The sequence below is a fragment of the Meles meles genome, chromosome 21, assembly GCF_922984935.1.
Source record: "Meles meles chromosome 21, mMelMel3.1 paternal haplotype, whole genome shotgun sequence".
In the NCBI taxonomy this organism is placed as follows: domain Eukaryota; kingdom Metazoa; phylum Chordata; class Mammalia; order Carnivora; family Mustelidae; genus Meles; species Meles meles.
The window spans coordinates 42,900,084-42,923,418 of record NC_060086.1 but is presented as its reverse complement, the minus strand read 5'-3'; the positions used below and the strand labels follow the sequence as shown (position 1 = coordinate 42,923,418).

Below are 23,335 nucleotides of genomic sequence, written 5' to 3'. Positions count from 1 at the left end.
GCCGGCACCCAGGCTGGCTGGGCTTGGAAACCCTGAGCCTGACGGCGTCTCCCCTAATGGGGCACCTCGGACCGCGAGCGTCGGGCTCTCGCCCAGAGCTCTTACCGCACTTTCCGCGGTGGCAGAAATGGTCTGCGCTGCCCACGTGGGCATGAGCCACGAGAAACGTGGCTGGTGTGAACGAGGAACTGGGTGCTTAGTTTTATTGAGTTTTAATGAATCAGCATTTACATCTTGGGTCGCAGCAGCTGAATTGGACAGTGCAGCGGTGATGAACAGCGATTTTGGGGGACCCGGTCATGTAGCTTTCTGAAGTGGCCGAGCTGGTGCATTTCTCTACACGAGATACTCTCCCCCATTCTACGTAGCGGCGTGACTCTTCTGCGTGTGTGGCCACACATTCCGCTCTCCAGTAGCCGACAGGCCCCGGCGCAGTCTGGGGGAGGTCCGACATGCATGTCGTGCTGGGCGACCCTGCCTCACCCTGTCCCTCCAGCTGCCCCTTCCCCGTGGCTTGGCTTTTTCCAGGGATGGTCCTGGCAAATGAACGTGGGTGAGTGGACTTAAAATGTTTCACTTCCTCTGATTTTCTGTGAACTCCCTGTCTTTCGTCGCTGCTCTGGAGGCAAACCCGTCAAGGGGGTGCGGGACGGGAAGCGTAGCCCGGTAGGGAGGCCCCGGATGGCCCAGGAAGAGGGCCTCCATCCAAAGCTCATGATTGTCTCACTAGGAAAGCGCTTTAACAATAATCTGCATTTGTTTCATGTTTGCTTTTCTAAATGCTTTTATTTTGATTTTACTTTTAGCACTAGCCCCCCACAAAGTGTTCACAGTTTGAGGATTGCTCATTACAGACGGCCCTAAAGTTCCACGGGATGGAATCTGCTCGGTGCTGGGCTGGGCCTGCACTGGGGAAGGCACCAGCTGGGTGGGAGGGTTGGGTGGGGCCACAGAAGGATTTTATCTGGGACCTTTGCCCCTGGCTGATTGCCTCTGTTCTCCCGGATTAGGGCGCAGCCCGCAGGCGGCTGCAGGTTCCTTCCCATTGCTCGCCTGCCCTGCGGGGTCTCCGAGGGCTCCTCCCGAGAGCAGGAATCAATGCTTGCAGGGCACCCGTGAGGTTGTCAGTTGGCTCTCAGAACGTCGGCTTTTGTTGGTGGAATTTCATTAAGACCCCAAGTTCCAAGACCTCTTAAAGATTCTCCTAAAGGCATCAGATGACTCTTGTTTCTGAAGTATCCGTCGTATCTAAGACGAGGTGGTACTCCACACGCACTCACATGTTTTCTTGAGTTTGAGTTTCAGTGTTGGTTTGAAAACACAAGAATTATTTCACCCCAGACGCATTTGAGGAGGAGCTATGGTGTATGATGGGTGTTTCCAGGCCCCCGGGGCAAAGGGCTTTCTGACTCCGGTGGGGAAGGGGTCGTCCTGCTCTTCAGGCGTCTGCAGAATGCTCTTTCTTCTTTTCCTCACTGCTGCTCACTGTGCGGAGTTTGGAAAGAGGCACGAGGTCAGGTCAGGATGAGGTCATTGCGGAACAGCCCCAGGGAGGCCTGGCAGGTCCCACTGCTGTCCCGCGGTGGCGCCGCCCAGTGGAGGCGCGTGTGGGGGGCCTTGGGGGCTCTGCGGACTGCGGGAACAGGTCGCTGACGGTTCTTTCTCTCCAAGGAGCCGACGGTGGCGGCCCGTCATCTGGAAATGCATCGGGGGCTGCTCCCAGCGCTGCTGCGGGGGGCTCTCGCTCCTCTTCCCGGAACCTGGGGTCGTCGAGCGGGGAGAAGGAAGAAGGCAAGAAGGCCCGCCGGCAGTGGGAGTCGTGGAGCACGGAGGACAAAAACACCTTCTTTGAGGGGCTGTACGAGGTGAGCTCGGGCGCTAGGACAGGCGGCAGAAACCTTCTCTTTCCACTTTACGCGTGTTTCTCTTTCAGTCTGCCTCTGCCTTGCCGACCGCATGGCTGCGAGGTCAACTAGGTTAGCAGTTCAGTGGGGGCCCTTGTGGGCTGCAGGCGTGGGTCCCCAGGGCCCGGGACCCACCTTCTGACCTCAGCCCTTTATCCCCTCCTTGTGACTGTAAGAGTTGATACCAGGGAAGAGGCTGTTAGGAGGTGCCTTTGTTTGGTTCATTTCTTTCTACTCTAAGAGTCTGCCCTTGTCTCAGATACGTTCTTTTTGTCTTTTTGGAAGATTTTATTTACTTAGAGACCATGCATGCAAGTGAGTGGGGATGGGGCAGAGAGCGAGGGAGAGAATCTTTTTTTTTTTTTTTTAATTTTTTATTTCTTATTTTTTTTTTTATAAACATATAATGTATTTTTATCCCCAGGGGTACGGGTCTGTGAATCGCCAGGTTTACACACTTCACAGCACTCACCATAGCACATTCCCTCCCCAATGTCCATAACCCCACTCCCCCTCTCCCAACCCCACCTTCCCCCAGCAACCCCCAGTTTGTTTTGTGAGATTGAGTCACTTATGGTTTGTCTCCCTCCCAATCCCATCTTGTTTCATTTATTCTTCTCCGATCCCCCTAACCCCCATGTTGCATCTCCATGTCCTCATATCAGGGAGATCATATGATAGTTGTCTTTCTCCGATTGACTTATTTCACTAAGCATGATACCCTCTAGTTCCATCCACGTCGTCGCAAATGGCAAGATTTCATTTCTTTTGACGGCTGCATAGTATTCCATTGTGTATATATACCACATCTTCTTTATCCATTCATCTGTTGATGGACACCTAGGTTTTCTCCATAGTTTGGCTATTGTGGACATTGCTGCTATAAACATTTGGGTGCACGTGCCCCTTCGGATCACTACGTTGGTATCTCTAGGGTAAATACCCAGTAGTGCAATTGCTGGGTCATAGGGTAGTTCTATTTTCAACTTTTTGAGGAACCTCCATGCTGTTTTCCAGAGTGGCTGCACCAGCCTGCATCCCCACCAACAGTGAAGGAGGGCTCCCCTTTCTCCGCATCCTCACCAGCATCTGTCATTTCCTGACTTGTTAATTTTAGCCATTCTGACTGGTGTGCGGTGGTACCTCATTGTGGTTTTTATTTGTATTTCCCTGATGCCGAGTGGTGTGGAGCTCTTTTTCATGTGTCTGTTGGCCATCTGGATGTCTTCTTTGCAGAAGTGTCTGTGCACGTCCTCTGCCCATTTCTTGATTGGATTATTTGTTCTTTGGGTGTTGAGTTTGCTAAGTTCCTTTTAGATTTTGGATACTAGCCCTTTATCTGATAATGTCGTTTGCAAATACCTTTGAGGTAGAGAATCTTAAGCAGACTCCTTGCTTAGCACAGAGCCCCACGTGGGACTCAGTCTCATGACCCTGAGATCATGACCTGGGCTAAAACTGTGGGTTGGACACTTAACCGACTGAACCACCCAGGTGCCGCTCAGATACATACTGGACTGAAGTCTGCAGCCCTATCCCTGGGCCTCCTGTTTGCAGTTGAGAGGGCTGACTTGGGAGGAATGGTCCCAGACTGGGAAGGACAAGGGGACACGTGCCACATCAGTCAGAGCCGGCAGCTTGACTCTGAGAGTTGTTATAGTGGACCTGGGACAGAGTGGAAAGTCCTAAGAATAGAAGCTGCTCCCCGATCGCACTGCCCAGAGAAACAGCCCATCTCCCTGCCAGCTGTTTTCGCTTCCCCGTTCTGCTTTTTCGAGTATTTGTAACTGTAGAGAACGTATTCCTTCTACTAACATCAAATGTGCTTTCCTGTAGGTTACGGTTGTTTGCTCAGTGTTTCTCTGAGTGCCTGTGAACATTCTGCTTGAGGCGAGAACACACTGTGGCTTGCGAGCTCGCGGCCAGTTTTTATAAATAAAGCTTTATTGGGACGCAGCCATGCCCGCTGACCTGTGTGTAGTTTCTGGCCACTCTGAGGACGGTGGTGTTGACAGCAGCGACAGAGTGGCTCACGGCGTCTGAGTGCCCCCCGTCGCCGGTCCTTGCTCTCTTGTAGCATCCTCGTGTCGCTGGTTGCCGAGGCTCCTTCCAGGTTCTGTTGTGAGCAGCGCTGCCCCGAACGTCCCTGGGCACGTCCCATATCTTAGGCTGCTCCGCTGGGAAGTCGCGTGGGGAGTAGGTGACTCAGCGGGCGAGCCTTCCTCCTTCCCAGCACGGCACTGGCGGGGCCGGAGCAGGGCTCAGGGCAGAGCGGGGCTTTGGATGGACGCTCTGCCCTGTGTCTGTCTGTGTCCACGACAGGCTAGAGGGGCGAGGAGCTCGAACTCGGCGCCGGCTCACAGTAGTCCTGCCACGGCCCTTCTCCCTTCGAGGGACCACTGCTTCGCTTCTGCCGTCCCAGTTGGAGGAGGCCGTGGTCCAGGGAGACCATGAACTGTATGTTTGAGGGTCATTCACTTGTCATTCAGACAAGTGCCCATGTGTCTCTCTCTTTCCTGGGATGGTTTGAGAGGATTGCCCGGAGGCCGCTTCTGGAGGCCAGGTCCCCACGCTGTGCCTCCTCGCAGTTGCTGGTAGGATTAGGTGATGACAGGCCATGGGCCCGTCGTCACGCCGCGCTGCTGATGCCCCCTGCCAGCTTTGCCGCCGCCCGTCCTGGGGGGAGCGCGGCTCTGGGGGGGTCTGGCTCCCCGGGCACGGAGCGCAGGCCGGGCCTATCCCAGACTCGCCCTGTGGCCAAGGCTGGCAGGGAGGTCAGCAGGGCGAGTGCCTGCATCCTCTGCCCTCGGCGGCTCTTCACACAGCGGTCACCGGCGTTCCACTGTCTTCTGTCTGCAGTTCCCGCCATACAGCGCATGTCCGGCGTCCCGTGCTTGCTTCCCGCCGGCTAGATAATCACTATAGGCTCGCCTGCACACACAACTCCACAGGAGCGCTGGGGTGCGGAGAAGTCCCCCTTCAGCGGCGACAGGGTGACCAGGGAAACGGAGCGGGGCCCTCGGAGGCGGTGCCGACAGGCAGCCTGTGCTCACAGGCGCCAGAAGTCAGAAGGCAGCATGGTTTGAGAATCACCAAGCCCAGATTCGGCTCCCAGGCCGGCGAGTGTGTGCCTGTCTGGGTTTGGTGCCCTGCTGCCCCGGGGAGCTGAGGGATGGACAGGCTGTCTGCACTTGCTCGGTTACAGTCAAGCGCTGAGGGAGGGTCATGGGGGATGGCGCACCCACAGGAAGGCGTTTAAGATTAGAGGTTTTTACGTGTTGTATTTTTTTTTAACAGTAAAGAAACTTTAATTCTTTTAGGTTTCTTATACTTTAATTTTTCAGACTTGGAAAAACTTGCGGCAAGTGTACAGAGAATTCCATGTGTCCTTTCACAATGTTCACACAACCTCAGTGTGCCCAGGACAGCGAGGAGATTGGACGTGGAGACTGTAGCATTTACTGACCTGTGGGCCTGACTCTGGTTTGGTTGGTGTTCCCACCTATGTGCTTTCTAGATCAGGGTCCCGCGTGCATTCAGTGGTCATGACTCCTGAGCCCTCCATCGGGGGCCAGGCCCTCTGTCTCTGCCTCCTTTGTTCTGTCAAGACCTTGACGCTTTTTAAAAAAATCTAAATTCAGTTTACTCATTTCAGGAGTAGAAGTGAGTTAGTCATCATTTGCATATGACACCCAGTGCTCATTCCATCCCGCGTCCCAATGCCCATCACCAAGTCACCCCACCGCCATCCCCTTCCCTCCAGCAACCCTCAGTCTGTTTCCTAGCGTTAAGAGTCTCTTACGATTTATCTCTCTCTCTGATTTTGTCTTACTTAATTTTTCTTTCCCTTCCCTTGCGTTCATCTGTTTTGTTTCTTAAATTCTATACATGAGTGAAATCATACCATGATTGTCTTTGACGGACTTACTTCGCTTGGCATAATGCCCTCAGGGTCCATCCGTGGTGTTGTAAATGGCAAGAGTTCATTCTTTTTGATGGCTTGAGTAATTTTCCACTCTGTGTATACCCCACATCTTTACGCATTCGTCTGTCCACGGACGTCTGGGCCCTTTCCACGGTTTGGCTCTTGTGGACATTCCTCCTGTAAACGCTGGGGTGCACGTGCCCCTTCGGATCGCTACAGTTGTATCTTGGAGGTAATCACCCGGTAGTGCAATCGCTGGGCTGCAGGGTAGCTCTTTTTGTAACCCTGGTTTCCACAGTCGCTGTACTGGCTTGCATTCCCACCAGCCGTGTGGGGCTCCCCTTTCTCCACGTCCTCGCCGACACCTCTCATTTCCTAAGTTTTGCTTAGCCGCTCTGAGGAGTGTGAGTTGGTGTCTCATTGTGCTTTGAGTTGTGTTCCCTGATGCCGAGTGATGCGGAGCACTTTCTCGTGTAAGACCTTGACAGTTTTGAAGACTCCTGGTCTGTTAGGTTGTGGAATGCCCCTCAGTTTGGGCTTCTCTGAGGTTATCTCATGATTAAGTTTACATTTTGCATTTTTATCAAAAATACCACGGGAGTGTCTGGCTGTCCTGGGCCCATTCTGTCCGGAGCCCATGGTGTGCTCTGTCCTGTCTGGCGGTGTGAACCTTGAGGACTGCGCTCAGGTGCCACCTGCCAGGTCCTGTGCTGACTCATTTTTTGTTTTGTTTTTACTTTTAGATGATGTAAATACCCTGTTTTTCATCCTTTTATCCATTAACTGTAGCAATCATGCCATTTTTTACCTGAAATAACTATGATTACATTGTTTGCCCAATGATTTTCTGATTCCATCCTTCTTTCTACACTTACTGGAGATCTCGTGCAAGAAAGAGATCTCTCTTCTCCCTCATTTAGGTATGAATTCAGTGATTTTTTTTTTTTTATCTGTGTGGACTCAGGGACATGTAGGCTACTCTGTCCCCATTGGTTCTGGTCTCTCTTGGTTTTGCTGCCCATATTCTTGCAGGTTTGGCCCCCGGGAGCCTCTCCAGGTTGGCTCCTGTCGTCCCCAGGCACTTGCACACTTTCTGGGTGGACAAGATACTGCAGGCTCCCTGGAACTTGTCCCGCTCCCGTCTCTTCATGGTGTCCTGGTTCCTTCTGGGGAATGGGATTTAGAAGCCAAGATGCGGTTGCTGGGGGTGCTCACGCTGCTGGGCGGCTGTCCCCTGCGGGCCCTCCCCAGGACTTCTGTCTTGGCTCCGATGGAGTATTGTAGCCCCTGCACGGCGCCAGTGGTGACCGTGTTCTCCAGGACACCGGTTCCGCTCTGAGAATCCCGGAAGTCTCAGCCCCGACGTGGAGGTGTTGAAGGAAGGGGCAGTCCATGGGATGTGTGGTTCTCCTACGAGGTGTGCATACTTGCTGTGCCTGGATACAGGATATGTTGCATTTGATGGAAGCAGTGAGGGTGTTTCTGGATGGTTGATGCGTTGTTTAGGTGAGGCATACCACACTGCACTCCTCTGCCCTTGTGGTCTGTGTTTTGTGTGTTCCTGTGATCGTCTTCACGGGTGGTCTTGTCGTGGTCTCTGGGCCCCTCCATCTGATGGATGAGCGTCGTGCTCTCCCGCTCCAGGGCCCTTGCCTCTGTGGTCTCCTGTGCCCTGATAGTTTTATCCCTGAGTTTCCACTGATGCTTTATCCATTGTTCGAACTAAAACCTGGGGTTCTAGGGAGGTGAGGTTGCAGTTCGTGCACAGAGACAATCCGTGAAGGATGCTTGCTCGACCACAGTGGTCTCCTTTCCCGTTTCTCCTGTCTCAGGAGGGGTCTGTGCCCGCAGAAGACTGCCCTGTTGTAACCTCTGTGCTCTCACTGTGGACTTAATTTTCCAGCATGGGAAAGACTTCGAAGCCATTCAGAACAACATTGCGCTCAAGTACAAGAAGAAAGGCAAGCCCGCGAGCATGGTGAAGAACAAAGAGCAGGTCCGGCACTTCTATTACCGCACGTGGCACAAGATCACCAAGTACATTGACTTTGGTAACGGTGAGTGTGCCCGGCCACGGCCAGCTGCTGCTCAGGAGCTGGTGCCCACAAGCTCGTCACACGCACCCGTGGCACTCCTCCCACCCAGCCACGGGGCCGGGGACCTCCGTGCCTCGGGGCGCTTGGGCTGCTGGTACGCCCAGGCCCCATCGATGAAGCTGAACGGTGAGGAGGCTGTGTGGGTTTCTGACGGCCCCGGGTGCCTGGGTGTTCAGGTCCCTGGCTCACCCGGGGTCCGTGTCCCACGCTGGGAGGGCAAGGCCCCCGGTCAACCAGGAGAGGCAGGGTACGGGCACGGGCCGGCCAGAATCGAACCCCTCGCCACCGGTGCCTGTGCTTCTTGCCCAAGGGGAGCTCCTTGGGGTGAGGGTGGGACCAGGGGCTGCAGGCAGGGCCTGGGGGAGGCTGGCTTTCTTGGGGCTCTTGTCCGCGTTTGAGGCCAGCTCGAGTCGCGCCGTGTGTGGTTCACTTGTCCGGGTCAGCCCCTGTCCCCAGTGGGGGGGTGGGGGGGTGGGGTGTGGCCGCCTCCTGTCTCTGCGGGTCATGCCTGCTGCTCCCTCGTGGATCCACCTTTCCTGGTGCTGTTCTTGGTGTCCGCAGCCTCACTCCCCACCCGGTCATTCCAGCCGTGTGCGTCCACTAACTCGGCTCGTTTCTGACCGTGCTGTTACAGTAGTCTGCGTTCTGACGTGGAACTACCGTGGCGCCCGGTCTGTCACGCCCGCTTGGAGTCTTGGCCGCCGTGAGGCCTTGGCGTGAGCCCCTGATGGCCGACCTCCCGTGTTTCCCGTGTGCTCGCTCTGGGCCTGTCGGGGACGTGTTGGCCATGCGCCTGCCGGCGCCCCCCAGGTCGACCCATCCAACTTCCCTCACTGACCCTCCCTCGGGTCAGCGCGTCGCGACCTGGGGTTCCTCCTCCAGCCCGAGAAAGGCCCAGAGAGCACCGTTCGAGCAGTCTCTTTCTGTAGAGGGTCAGGTGGTAAACATTTGAGGCTTTCCCAGACTCTGGGGTTTGCAGTCTGTAGAAGCTCTTTGTAGACAGAAGGGAGCAGGTGTGTGTTACGTTGTTCAGAAACACACGAAGAGGCCACGGGCTGCATTGGGCCTGTGAGCCATAGTTTGCGGACTCCTGCCCTAGAGAAATCCTTCCCTGCTGCCACCGGCCAGTGTGGGAGCCCTTGGGGACGGGGCACCCAAGCTTCAGACAGTCACAGTTGTTACCCGACCCTGTCACCTAAACGTAGTTCCCTCTGAATCCTTGTGGACATCTGTCACCAGTCAGAGTCTTGCTGGTTGTACCTCAGAGGTTTTCAGGTCTGTCCTCCCTGCCTGCTCCCCTTGGTCCCGTTCAGATCGTCGCCATTCTGCCGCGGCCTGGGCCCACCCTTCCGAACCTGCCCCTCACGTCTCTGCGGGGCTGCCCCCTGCCTGCGCCCCTGGGCTCTCGTGCCGACCCGCGGGCTGGTGGGAGCGGGCTGTCCACCGTCCTGGTGCCCACGCTGCCACTCCTGCCTGGTCTGCCTGCCTCATCCTGATCGGCTTCCCAGGCCGAGCGCCTGTGACGTTCTCCCGAAACCCTGCCCTGCCCTCCTGCGGCTGCCCGAGTGCGGACCGGCTCTGACTGTGGCTCAGGACAGCACTCTCAGGATAGATGAGAAAAACCAAGTGCAGCCGTGCAGGCCCTCGCCCAGGCCCCCCAAGACAGCCAGTGGGGGAGCCGAAACCCCCCCCTTCTTCCCAGGCGCCCATTGCACGTACTCAGCACAGCCCCCGCCCCACTTTTCTTGCCGCTGTGGGCTTTCTCTCTGCTCCCTGTTGAGTGATGTCACTGCAGGTGAGCACGTTTCACTTTTCCTGTCGATCGACAGGTCACTTCTGGTGGCTCCGAATAATGCATTTGTGGACATCCCTGTTCACAGAGCACTTTTCTTCAGAAGCGCCTTCTTCGGGAAAATCGCGTGGTTGGGATCAGCTTGCTTACGTCTCGTTGCGAGTGCTGATCGTCCCTGTGAGGATCAGGGTCCGGCCTGCTGGCCTGGCTGGCTGTTCCTTTGCCGTGTTTCCCTGCAGGCTCTGTCCTTGACCGAGGCAAGGAGCAGCCCCTGGCAGTTGAGCACACGCCACCCGGGGGCAGTCTGTCTCCCTGGCAGGACCCCGTGGCAAGGCCTTCCCTCTGCCAAGTTTACAGCCCTACCGAGCTGCTCTCTGGCCAGCACAATGCTCCCGTGTCCACGAGTCCTTTCCAGCTTGACCGCCTTCCACTGGTCACCTGAAGCGGTATCCTTCCAGTCCTCGTAGGGGACACGTGTCTCAGTGTTTACGACACATAATGGGGGCTGACTGGGAGGGGGGCTTAGCACCCCAAGTCAGTTCCAGCCGCTGGGGCCTCCAGTCCAGCCTGGCCCCTCCATGGGGAAAGTAGATAAGGAAGGAGCAGCGGGTCCAGCACCTTGGGATGGCCTGTCCGTCAGCATGGACGCCATTCTTTCTGGAGACCTGGGGGAATGGCCTGTTGACTGCCACGTGTTGGGGACTGTCCCTCGGTCTTTTGCTGATGCCGTGTTGTTTATCGGGTTTCGGGTCTGTGTGAGCATGAATCGGAGAGTCTCTGCTGGCCCGTGAGCCACGTCTCGCTCTTGAGCAGAGTGTCACCGAGCCGTCCGCGTACCTGCTGGCTGTGCGTGTCCTTCGTTCTCCGCGCTTCCCAGATACCAGCACAGCTCTGAAGCCTGTTGGGTCTAAGACTTGATAACGTCTGTGGTGTTTACAAAGCCCGTCCCTGCCTTCCGCAGTGGCCCGTGTCCCTGGCGTCCTTTACCTGAGCCGTGCACTTCTTGGTGGCTCTGCCTGGGAAGCATCTGCCTTCGGCTCGGGTCGTGATCCCCGGGTGCTGGGCTCGAGCTCCATGTCGGGCACCCTGCTCAGCAGGAGCCTGCTTGAGGATTCCCTCTCTCACTTTGTACTTTCCTCCACATTCCTTCACCCCAGGACGTGACCCCGTGAGAAGAGCCTTCTTTCTGTTGAGCTGTCGGTTCCACCAAAGTTTTGTATTTATTTTTTTATTTAGATTTTATTTATTTTTTGGAGAGAGAGCGCGAGCACATGTGCACGAGCAGGGGGAGGGGCAGAGCAGGAGGGAGAAGCCAGCTCTGCCTGAGCGGGGAGCCCCATGTGGGACTCGATCCCAGCACCCTGGGAGCATGCCCTGAGCTGAAGGCGGAGGCTTAACCCGCTGAGTCACCCAGGCGCCCTCCACCAAGGTTTCTCGCTGGTCCTGGTGATCTCTCCACGTTGGTGGCAGCCGGGTGACCACATGAAGCCCGAGGGCCGCCTGCCCCTTTGTGGGGCTCAGGCAGTTGCCTTGGCTTGGCACTGCCCTGCTGTCCTCCGTCCTCATGCCCGGATCCGCTTCCTGTCTCTGCGGATTTGCCTGTTCTGGACGTTTCGTAGTCCACAGCGTGTGGCCTCTCCCTGTGCACCGTGTTTTCTCAGCTTGTCCACTTCGTGGCCACCGTTCACACTCTTCCCTCGCGTGGCAGACAGATCCCACTGTCTGTACGTTCCACGCTTGTCTGTCCGCTGCCTGGCGGTCTCAGCGTCCTGAGCAGCGGTCTCCCGTGAGAGGCCCGGCGAGGCCTCGGTCCGTCTCCCGAGAGCCTCCGGGAGCGGTTGGGGAGGCTGTGCGAGGGTTAGAAGCTCCTGTTCAGGTCATTCGTTCACGATCTCCTTTTCACTTGCTGACGCGTTTTTGGTTTCCTTTCCCGGGGATTTAATCACACGCCCAGAGTGTTGGGAGTTCGGAAAGGGCTCTCTGGGGAGAAGCCAGAGAGAGCCGTCGGGAGGACAGTGGAGGGACAGGCTGCCCGGGTCACTGCTCGGGGAGGTGGTGGGGACGGCGCCAGACTCCGCTGGCCCGAGCTGGCGGGTCGCCCTCAGGTTTGCTTCAGGTAACGTGGAGCCCAAAGCAGCGCGGTGTTTAGCGCGGCGGGATTTGTTGTCTCTTGTCCAAGATCGCAGGGAGGCGGTAGGGAGGGCAGTGGGGACAGGGTCTGCCCTCTCTCCGCTCTGCCGTCCCAGCGTGTCGCTTGTGTGCACCGCGGCTCCAGGCAGCAGCTCTGTCTCTGCGGATTTGGGCAGAGGGATGGGCCACGGGGACGCATTTGTCCTGAGTCAGTCTTCAGTCACGTCCGGAGCCTCTGGACGTCTCCCGCTCACACCCGAGGCCAGGACACAGTGGCGTGGCGCTGTCTAGCCACAGGACAGGCCGGGACGCGTGCCGTCTGCCCTGGGTGTCTCGCTTCCGGGACGAAGCGGGGCTGTTGGAGAGGAGCCGGGGAGGGTGGGTGTTGGCGCTTGGGGTGGTTGGGGCTGTGGTTCCTCTTCGTGTGGCCCCGAGCCCTGGGCGGTCGGTCAGTGGTCAGAGATGGCGCGACACGTCCGCGTCCTTGGTCCCGGGGCCGCTGGCCTCACACGGAGCTCGGGTGTGTTCTGCGTGTGCGGAGACAGACAGTTCACTCCACCTCCGTGCCTCCATGGAAGCTGGCCACATCCACATGACAGACATCCCAGTCTGTCCTCTTGGGACTCCGCCAGTGAGGTCTCACTTCCCAGCCCCACCCCGGTTCCTTTGGTCTAACGTATTTTAAAAATTTGAGAAAAGCAGCCCCTTGTTCCCGTGTATGTCTCACTCCGTTTCCCCCGGGGCTGACGTCCTGGGGGACCAGGGCACATTGGCCGAAACTGTGAGATGAGCGGCGTTCGTGTCCCTCACGCTGGTCCTGTGCCGGGAGCTGGCCGCTGTCCATGCGGGTGTCTTTCCCTGGTAAAGGTCTATCTTGTCTTCGTCTTCCAGTGTTCTCCCGTGGGCTGAAGAAGTCATCCCAGGAGCTGTACGGTCTGATCTGCTACGGCGAGCTGCGGAAGAAGGTCGGGGGCTGTGAGTATGGGGTGCTCGCGGCTCTGGGACTGACGCCCCCGTGTGCGGGCCGCCCCTCCTGGCGGGGCCTGCTCTCCTGTCACCGCGGGTCTGTGACGTCAGGGCTCTGTCCCCTCCGTCTGGTGCAGTGGGCCCCACGTACCCGCACCGTCACTCAGCCTGACACGTTGGCGGCACTGGTCCGTCTGTGCGCCTCCCCTGGGCACACTTTCTTGGTCGGCTCTGAGGAGGGCCCTGACGTTATTCCTGTGTCCCTGAGCGCAGGGGCGTTGTCCTGCCTGCCCGTCGTCCTGCGACCCAGCAGTTTCCGCCGTCCTACCGAGTCCCTGCCTCTCTTACCGGAACACCCAACACCCGGTCCAGTCCCGCCGGTCAGGGATGTTGTGCTCTGGCCCCTCCCGTGTCCCCGCCACGTACAGGTCTCGGCCCGCACTCTCCTAGCCCATCTGAGTCCTTGCAAGGCCAGCCTGGCTCTGTGACCTTGGGTGGTTTGCCATTGTCCCCCCCGCCATCCCCGGGCAGCGCTGGGACCCCGGCCCCAGGGTCCCCTGCACTTGGACCTCCTCCCCTCTTCCTGACACGTGCAGCTCACCTGACCCTCCTGCTGGCGACGTCTCCCTCGTCCCTCTTGACCCAGGCACCTGTCACACGTCCCCCGGACCCCACCTGAGCTCTTAGTGCCCTGCACCCCCATGGGGCTGTTCCAGCCGAGCCCTGCCTGCCCCCTGCCCGCAGCCGCACTCACCGGGATGCGAACGTGCACAGGGAAGCCGCAGGCTTCGGGGTGCTGCCCTGCAGAGACCCCTCATGGGCATCCACTCCGGGCTCTGCTGGAATCGCGGTCAGAGCACGCTTTTATTTAAGACGGTCTTCCTAGCTGAGGTTTCCGGACCCATGTGAGTCCTGAAACAGTGGACACCAAGTCCACTGTGTCCCTGGGGCTCGGACACACGCTCTGTGCGTCAGCAGCAGGGCTGCTGTGCTGGGGGTGTCCCTGCGTCCGAAGAGGCTCCGCCTCAATGAAAACAAGTGTCCCTACAAGGCTCCTTGGCTATGAGGTGGCAGGTTTGCCCCCAGGACTGAGTCTTAACACCCAGAGCTTATTCCTGCTGCAACAGCGGCCCGGTGTTGGCACGGGGCACAGGGGGACACCAGCCGTCTCCAGTCCTCACCTGTGTGTTTGGGCGGCTTTTCCCTGCATGCTGGGTCCCGGGTGGTGCCTGCACATGACTCAAACCTTGGTTGCCCTGTCTCCATCCCCGGGCCTCTGGCCATCTGTCTGGCCATCCATATGCAGGACCGATGGGACCTTCGCTCTCCTTTTGGCACTACTTTCTGCTTTCCCTTTGATCTCTGCTCCCACACCCACGGACCTGCAGGACAGGCTGGCCTCCCAGCGGCACGCCTGGCCCTGCAGACCCTGCCTTCCCGGGGGACGGCCTGCTGCGCCGCTCACCATGGGCTGCTGAGACCTGTGTGCGCCAGGGGAGGGCTGCGCCCACCTCTTCCCCTTCTGTCCCGGAGGCCCGTCTGTGTCCCTGCGGGACTTGCCTTGCTGTCCTCGTCACGTGTCTTTCAGTAACCATTCATCTGTAAAGCTATGTTGTCTTTGTACTCTTTTTTCTTCTTAAGGTTTTATTTATTTATTTGACAGACAGAGATCACAAGTAGGCAGAGAGGCAGGCAGAGAGAGAGGAGGAAGCAGGCTCTCTGCTCAGCGGGGATCGATCCCAGAACCCTGGGATCATGACCTGAGCTGAAGGCAGAGGCTTTAACCCACTGAGCCACCCAGGCGTCCCTGTCTTCATTCTTGAAAGGTGTTGTGCGGGACGTAGAGCTCTGATGTGACAGTTTCTCTTTCTTCACCGTGAAGATGTGGCTCCAGCTTCTGGCCTGCGTGGTTCTGGGAGGACCCATTGGCCCTTGTGTCTTCACTCTTCTGGGGAACAGTTACTTTTCTCTTCTGCTTTAAGGATTTTGTCCTTGTTTTGGTTTTCGGCCTGTCCGTGTGTCTATGGCTTGTTTCCCCCCCAAAAGTATAGAAGAGCTGAAAGCATTTTGCAGTGATCAGCAAACATCCTGTGCCTCTCAGGTTACTTTGTTGCCCTGCACGTCTAGGGGGCGGTGCGGACGCTGGGAGGGGCAGGGGAGCGCGGGTTCAGCACTGGCGAACGCGCCGGCTCTCGGTTCATCGTTCACCCACCGTGGGGACCCGGGGACCCAGAGCAGACCTCGGCGGGCCCACGGATGCCCCGAGCCCAGCGGGAGAGGCCCACCTGTGGGTGACCCTGAGGGGGGTCTGTGCGCTCCACGGCTGGGGAGGGTGGAGGCTCAGCGTAGGGTGATCTGGCCGGGAGGCATCCGGCGTGCGGTGGCAGGTAGTGGTTCCCCTGAGAAAGTCCGGGTGACGGAGACGACGTGCAGGTGGGGACGGCGCTCTCAATCCGGGCTTTGCGGGAGGAGCCGCGGCTACCGTGGGGCCTGTGTTCTGGAAGGCCGTTATCCGATGACAACTTGGGAATCATCACGGGTTTTGTTCCGTAGAGCTTTGTGGTCACTTTTATTTGCTTTTCCATTAAAGGTATGGACGACAAGAACGCCACGAAGTTGAATGAGCTCATTCAGGCCGGGTAAGTGGGGCCTGCCCTGTGGAGCGCTGCCGCGGATTGGGGACGCACGCGGGCTTCTCTCAGGCCCAGACCCTGGGACTCGTGGTTTTCTTGCCTTTTATCACCGGGGCCCGTAAGCTGCCGAACTCCCCGGGGTTAAGCGGGTTGCCGCTCAGAGCCCTGGGAGAGCAGCACCCGGGCCGCTCCCGTCTCCTTCCCTAGGGGCCTCCGGGCAGGGTGGCAGCCCCCACGCAGCCCTGACCACCTCATATCCCCGCCCTGTCCCCACTTGCGTGCGGGCTGGGAGTGTCTTCTCCTCTCGCTCCCGCCGTCCTGCGGCTCCTCTGGTGCTGTTCCTGCGCCGCGCCTGCCAATGCTCCGCGCCCCTCTAGGCGGGCCGGGTCTGCCCTTGAGGTTCTCCGGCTTGCTCCGCGCTGACCATTGCTGCAGCAGAGATGACATGTGACGCGTGCCCAGTGCCCCAGTCAGAGCTGGCCTTCGAGGCCTCCTTCATTCTGTCAGCCTCGCCGTTGGGCCCCGGCCTCGCGCCGATGTCTGACTCTGGGCGGCTCTCCAGCCCTGTAACCGCCAGCTCCTCCCTCCTCCCGGAGCCCTCTTGGGACTGTCCCGATGCCATACTTAGCTTCGTGCCGCTCCGTGCTCTCCTTGGGCAGTGTGAACGCTCCTCGGGGCCTTGGCGAACCTTCTCTGGGGAGGGATTCCAGATCCAACTTGTCCCCCGTTTCTGCGCCCCAGTTTATAAATCCTGCACGGTGTAGAGTTTCTGTGTCCCAGCTGGGAGGCTGCAGCAGGTCCTCCTGCGAAGACCCCAACCTCACTCTCGGGGTCCATCTTGGCCACCTCTGCTCCTCTCGCCCGTCAGCCCTCTGCCTCTCCCAGCTGCTCTGGCGGGTGCCCCAGCCACACTGCTGCACGGCCCGGACCCTCCCCTGTTCTCCAGCCTGCGGGTTCTGTGTGCCCGTCCTTCCCCTGGTGTGGCCCTCGGTGACGGCTGCCGCCACGTCCCTCCCCCTCGACCCTCCAGAGCTCACGCACTCCGCCCGGATCTCTGTCCCCTGTCCTAGATGGACCCACGGGCCGTCCCCGGGCCCCTCCTGATCGAAGGCTAGCTGTCCCCCGCAACATCCACAGAATGTGGCCTTGCCTCGCTGGTCTCCTTTCTCTCTCAACTGCTGCCGGCCGGCCTGCATGCCCCTGCCCGCTGGGCGCGAGCTCCTGACAGCTGGGCCTGGCCGTGTGGTTTGTGCCCTGGCTCCGGCCCAGCATCTAACCTTACAGATGCTCCCGTTGGGCTCCCAGAGACTTACTACCGTGAACTGCCCCGCGTGGAAGCAGGCGTGGTAGTAACCAGGTGGCGTGTGTGAGAGCAGCAGTTCACCCCACTTGCCATGGAGGGGTGCGGGCAGCCTTCACCGCCGGTGTCCTCGGGCAGGCGGAGCCTCATGGAGGCACGGTGCCAAGCTCCAGAGCTGGGGTCGAAGCTGAGTTTGCGGGCTCTCGGTGCCGTGCGTGCCTCTGGGGCAGCATTGCAGGAAGGCAGAGGATCCTTGGCGGAAGTGGCTTCTGGTGTTCGCGTCTCCCCCGCCATCAGGAGAGCTGTCCCACGAGCAGGGGCACGCTTCCTGGATGCGATTCGGGGTGCGTCTTTTTCCCCTTCTATCGCACTTGCCCAAGACTCGGGGGCCCGAGCCGAGATTCCTGGTTCTTTGTGCTCAAGGGCGTCGGGCGCTGGATTAATGGAAAACTGTGCGTTTGCTTGTCTCTGAGTCAGTCTCGTTGCAGGAGCAGCGCAGAGAGGAGGTGGCCCCCTGGGTTTCTGGACAGACGGGTTTGCCTCACGGTCCGTTGAGGGTGGGTAAGGCGCGTTGAAAGCGTGAAAGCGGCCTGATGGTCGGTTTTAGGGCCTCCTGGAGATTGGAGAGGCCCTGGGCTGGGGACCAGAGGGACGAGTAGCCGAGTCCCCACGGCCTGGGCGAGGGGCCATCATATTAAAGCCTGAAGGCGACGTGACTGTTGGGATGGTTCCGACCCAAGAAGGATCCGGGAGGCGCGTGTGTACCTCATGTTTGCCTTGGACATCCAGCACCGCGGGTCGGGACGGCCCGTGGCCAGCAGACAGTGTGCGTCCGTGGCAGGTGGGTCAGCAGTCGGGCTGCTTGAGGGGGCCCAAGGGAACGTTCCCGGGCCGCATTCTCCGCAGCCGGTGGAGATACCCAGCCTACAGGGAGGGCGGCATAATCCTCCGTGCCTCGCTGTGGGCTGCGTGCAGGGACTCCTGAAGGGGGCCACGTAGGGAGGCGGGAGGCGGCCGGCCGGATGTGAGCTGAGCCCCCGGCAGCGAAGTCGGGGCAACAGTGGCTGAGAGTGTGGGGCGGCGCGTGTTCTCCTGCTGCGAAGGCACGGAAGTAGGGTTGCAGCCCGAGTCACTTGCATTTCCTTCCCTGGCTGCCCTGGCGCGTGACAGCCGTCGGGAGAGCTTGCAGGCCGATGTGGCCGCTCCCAGACGCCCCGGGTCAAGGAGGGGGAGGAGTGTTACCACGCGTGTGTCCCCACATGGCTCAGGCCAGAGAGGAGAGCAGGCGGAAGTGGTGTTGTTTGTCACGGTTGTGGGTGGACAGTCTCAGGGCGCTGTCCGTGTAAGTGTTTGCAAACAGCGGGTGCGCGGCGTGTGTGCGTGACCCACCCCGTAAGTGTGCGTGCGTGACCCACCCCGTAAGTGTGCATGCCTCTGACCCCACAGTCCCACGGCGGGGAAGCTGTTAGGCCAGCGGTGGGCCCCCTCGCAAGGATGCGTACCGCAGCGTCTCGCATGCTGGCAGAGGGCGGCGCGGAGGGAAGCGTGGGGCGTGGCGGGCGGCGGGCTGCGGGCTGCGTTCTTCTCTTTGGAAGCGAGACGGGGCGAGTGCGTGGCCGCAGCAGACAGCTCAGTGAGTAGCTCTCGCCTCACACCGGGGCCCTCTGGGGGTGGCCGGCGTGCAGGGCACCTCCGTTCACACCAGCCTCTGTTTGAGCATCTAGGAAGCGAGCTTCTGTCCTGTTGGAGGAGGGAAGGCCCGTGCTGGGAAAGGGTGTTCTTAGCTCTACGCTGGTGTGACCTCTTTGGCCCTGTGGAGCTTTATTTATGAAAACGCATTTGTCTGTATTTCTGGCCGCAGAAGTCCAGTGTCTGTGGCGTAAGCCTTGGGACCTCATGCTGAGTGGCTGCTGTCGCTGCCTGGTGGTCAAACTGTGTAGGAGCCCTCGGCGGGTTGTGGGGTGACAGCGACCCCCTATTGCTGGCCCTGGGACCTCGAGGCAGGGACAGGTGGGAGCCAGCCCCAGCACAGAGCTCGTGAGGCCCTGGGCTTGAGGAGTGTCCCGGCCAGAGGCTGGGTGCCCTTGGGTCCTGCTTCCCAGCTCCTTCCCCCAGGCCCCGTGGGTGGCAGGCTGCATGCCTCGCTGGGGCTAGGGTTTCTGACTGCCGTTGCCCTCCGCCGCCCCTCCCCGGCACACTCCCTCCCTCCCCCAGGTGACGGGCTCCCCGACTCCCCCGGCTGCGAGCTCGGACGCCGCCCCAGCCCTGAGCCTCCACACAGTCTGCGTGTCATGTGTCTTCTCACGTGTGACTGGCCGGCTCGGCACTCCCTTGGGCACCGTGGGAGCTTATCTGTCGGGCCCCGGACCAGCCCGTAGCTCCGTAACAGCTGAGTGCCGGGCACCGGGTCCGGGTCAGTCCGGGGCTCCAGGGAGCCCCTCCCAGATCCCCGGTGGGGAAGCGGGATGCCAAGTGCTGCCGGCTCCCCGTCTGCTCTGACCGATGTGCCCAAGAAGCAAGGTGGTCACCCTCTCAGTCTTTCAGAAAGTTGATTGTGAAGAAGTTCAAGCTTCAGAAAGGTTGAAATAGCAGGAAAACAGACCCCGTCTCCCCTGGACCTGGATTTACTGGTGGGGGAGCTGCCCGGAGGCCGTGCTCACGTGCACCGGCTCGGGCCGGTCGGAGGGGGCAGTCCTGTGTGTGCGCGTGCTGCCACGTGTCCCGTTGGGCTTTCCACTCCCTTTCTCCCCTGCGGGACCGTGGGCTTGTCTGTGGTTTGTGGTACGGGCCGCCTTCTGGAAGCGGGTCGTAGGCAGGTGCCTTCCTGCGTGTGTGTGCGGCAGGGCAGAACAAGAACGATGGTAGAGCCCAGTGTCCCATGTCTATCAGAGGCTCTTGGGATAGCGTCCCTGCCCTGCAAGACCCCCGTGCTATCCCGACTCGCTCCCTCCCCCAGCCCTGTCTGCAACGGTGCCTTTTCCCGAACGTCACCGAGAGGGCATCACCCAGAAGACGGCCTTTTCGCACGGCCTTTCACGTCCTATTCCGAGTGTGAGGAGGTGCACGACGCGGACACGGCTGGCTCCCTCACCCCCCTCCTCCCTGTGCTGCCCCCCTGCAGTCCCCATCCCCGCCCAGCCGCGGCAGGCCCCTGGGGTCCTCCTCTCCCGGGACGCCATCCACGCGGGGTCACACCGCACCTTGAGGTTGGCGGTTTCCGCATGGTGGTGTACGTGTGAGCTCTGTCCCTGTGGGTCTGGAGTTCGTGCCTCTCCCTGCAGGGGAGCTTCCCCGCGGCGGCTCTCCCGTGTGCTGCTCCGTCCCCCAGCAAGGGGCACGGGCTGTTCCGTAGAAGGAGCTGCTCTAAACCTTGGTCTCCACGTGTTCATTCCGTGGTACCTAGGCAGACGGGTGGGTGTGTGGGTTCTGGTTTCCTAGGGAGCTGCCCGTGGTCTTTCAGGCAGGCCCGTCGCAGCCCACGCGCTCCACACTGGGCCTCAAGGGTGGGAAGTGGTGTCTCCTGGCGGGGTCGGTCTGCACGTCCCCGGGGACTGGCCGCCCTGAGCATCTTTCTTGTGCATGTCCGTGTCGCCCCTCTGTCTCTCTGCAGTGACCAGCCTGCTGGGATCTCACACCTGTTTTCTTATCACCGAGACGAGAAAGTTCTCAAAGTGCTGCAGACTCGTGTGTTTGGTCGGATGGGTGTCGGCAGGGTTTTCTCCTGGCCTCCAGCTTGTCCTGCCTTCCTGGTGCCTATCATGGGGTGCGGGGAGGGGGGCGGTGCTCAGTCCTGCCGAGGACCCATCTGCCGTCTGCCATCTTCCTTTACAGGCTGTGACTTCAGAGTCACCTCCAGGAACTCTCTGTCTCGCTCAGAGTCACGGCGCTGCTCTCTGTCTCCTTGTAAAAGTTTCAGGGTCTGATGCTTCTATCCGTGGTCTGTGACACGCAGTTCGTGCCGTGGGTCGTGTTCATGGCCCGTGGGTGTCTGTGGAAAGTGCCGTCCTTCCTCCCCTTGCACCCTTTTATGAGGCCAGCGGGCCGCGCTGCCTGTGGGTCTGTCTGCGGGTTTCCCTCCTGTTCCACGGCTGGGTGTGTCGTCCTCCACCAGCAAACGCCTGTTTCCGAGAACAAAGCCAGTGGCCCGTAAAGGGGAAGCAGATGCGGGGGACGTCAGTGTGGTGCCCGACGGGAACAACGGCTCCTTTACTTGAGGCCGTGGAGTACCGATGCAACTAACGTCCCGTGCCGCTCCTGCAGACTTCCTCAGTGACCTGCGAACGTCCTCTCGTTGCAGAGCTGTAGGACTCGGGAGCAGATGGACCGAGGAGAGCTCTTAGGTCCCCCTCGTGGTGACAGCCCCAGGCTAGCGGCACAGAGTCAGCACGTGCTTACGGGGCTCGTCATGTGGCTTTGCAGAAGGGAACATAGACTCTCGTGCCCGTAGAGGAGCTAGCCTGTTGCCTGTTTCGTCAGAGCAACAACGGTGCGGGGAGGGGGGGTTGCCTGGAGTCCCCTGCGTGACCTGCCATCAGAGTCAAAGTGCAAGCCTTCTGCAGATGCGTGTCTTAAAGCCGGGGCGCCCGGCCTGCTGGTCGCCCTGCCGTGGCTCAGCTCCAGGGCGGGCTTGCGACTGGGGGCACAGACCACACCCAGGACTGTGGCCAGGCCCATGAGGCCTGTCCGTGAGCGTGAGTGGGGCTTTCCCTCGGCAGCTGCAGCCTCAGGACAGTCATGGGACCTCCATGTAAGAGAAGAGAAAAGAGAGCGTGAGCTGAGATGTTTTCTGGTCACACAGAAGGGGGCTGTTCAATTTCCCTTAAAAAAAAAAAAAAAAACTAAAAAAAGGAAGTCACAAAAGAGCAGTTTAACGGAAAATGTAATTATCGCAAACACAGGTGCCCCATGGCGTGGCCGCCCACCCCCTGTTGTTGCTTTGGCGCAGGTGGAACAAGAAGTGATGGGCAGAGAGGCCCACGTGCCCCGCAGCTGCTGCCGGGGACCGTCCGGGACCGAGTCCGCCTTCCACACGCCCAGGGCAGCACTTAGCTGCCTCCGTTTCCCCGGGCGGGGGGGCCACACCTCAGGGTTTCACTCTTGGGTGGAGCGAGGTGTGCCTTCCACACAGACTCCGTCCCCTGAACCACGCTGCCCGGCCCAGTGGGGGGAGTGGGCTTCCTGGCATCCTGGTTCGACAGGTGACCCTCGCTCCGCGCCGCTCACGGTGCTGTGCTGATCGCCGGCACAGAAGGGGCCAGCAGGCAGCTGGGTGCGCGGCACGGCGGCTACCTGGGGGGCGTTAGCGCTGGGGTCCCATGAGACTGGCTGCCGCAGCCCGGTCCAGCCCACATCCCACCACCGTCCCGGCCTTCTAGACTCCCTCTGGGGGCCTCCGTGAAATCTGCTGGGGGGTGCTCAGAGCTCTTTCCCTCCCCAGGAGGAGGGCGGTGCAGCTTTGTTTCCTCAGAGGTGGGAGTTGTGTCCCAGCCGGCTGCAGTGCAGATGTGAGCGCACCTGGGGCTTGTCCTGGGGGGGCGGGAGGTGGGCGGCCAGCGCTTGTCGCGCATCGCCGAGGGCACCAGGACCTCCAGCTGTAGGCAGGACTGTTCCAGAGTCACGCTCTGCAGCCCCGTGCGTCACGGCCAGCGGTGCAAATCCTAACCCCAGCCGCCCTGTCCGCCTTCTGCTCCAGAAGTCAGCACGGACACAGGTCCGTGTGTATCTCCGATTTTTTTCCCGGGACCTCATGTGCGTAAACGTACAGACGTAAGACGCGATTCTTTCTCACGCGCTTGGAATCGCAGCACACGCATCCTCTAAGTCCTTCACTAGGTCTTCTTAGAAACGGAGCGGCCACGGCACGGCAGCTCTCTCCTGGGGAGGCCACAGCGTTCCAAAACCTGGTTAACACAGTTACAGAAGCAGCTTACAGCGTGCCAGACCCTGCCAGAGCGTGTGAACCTGCGTCCGTAGCCACTGGTTGTCCGGCCAGAGCTGCCTGTGACGTCTCAGGGTCCGGTGGTGAGCTGGTCCCAGAAGTGCTGGCCTGCACGTGCCTCTGGCGACTTCCTGGTCCAGGCGGAGGAAGGGCCGCCATGTCGCACTGGGTCCCAATATTCCAGAGTCGTCGTCACTTCCCCGTCATTTTGCAGGACAGCTGAGCTTTCTCGAGTGTCCCCAAGCTTCCCGAGTGTGCTTTCCGGAAGGAGCTCTCTTTTGGATGTTCTGTTCATCAGTTACAGGAAATCCTTCAGTTTGTGTCATTCTGACACACAGGCTGTGGCCACAGTGGGGTTCACACAGTGTCATCCTCCGCTGTGGCAGGTCCGGGGCCGCCTGGGGTCCGTTTCGGGGAGCAGGTGGCACCTTGTGTCTGTGGGATGCGCACGGCTCCCGCTCCCGTGGGCTCCGCCGGTGTGGCTGACGGGGGAACCGCCTCGAGGAGGGCTCGGAGCTCTGCTCTCCAGGGACCCCGAGGAGGCGGAGGAGAGGAGGCCGTGCAGTTGGCGTCTGACGGGCGCCTGCACAGTGTGCTTCCAGCGGCTGGACAGCAGCTGGTGCCACCCCACCTGCAGGCGGGAGGCGCGGG

General features: G+C 59.9%; 1 protein-coding gene across 5 annotated transcripts in view; it reads left to right on the top strand.

Moving 5' to 3' along the window:
* CRAMP1 (cramped chromatin regulator homolog 1) overlaps positions 1-23,335 on the top strand; it is a 54,259-nt gene that overhangs the window by 10,605 nt on the left and 20,319 nt on the right. For all 5 annotated transcript variants that reach the window (XM_045994226.1, XM_045994228.1, XM_045994227.1 and 2 more), the window contains 4 exons: positions 1,672-1,865; positions 7,733-7,886; positions 12,739-12,822; positions 15,404-15,452. In XM_045994226.1, the coding sequence (XP_045850182.1) occupies positions 1,672-1,865; positions 7,733-7,886; positions 12,739-12,822; positions 15,404-15,452 (481 nt within the window). The remainder of the gene's footprint in view (positions 1-1,671; positions 1,866-7,732; positions 7,887-12,738; positions 12,823-15,403; positions 15,453-23,335) is intronic.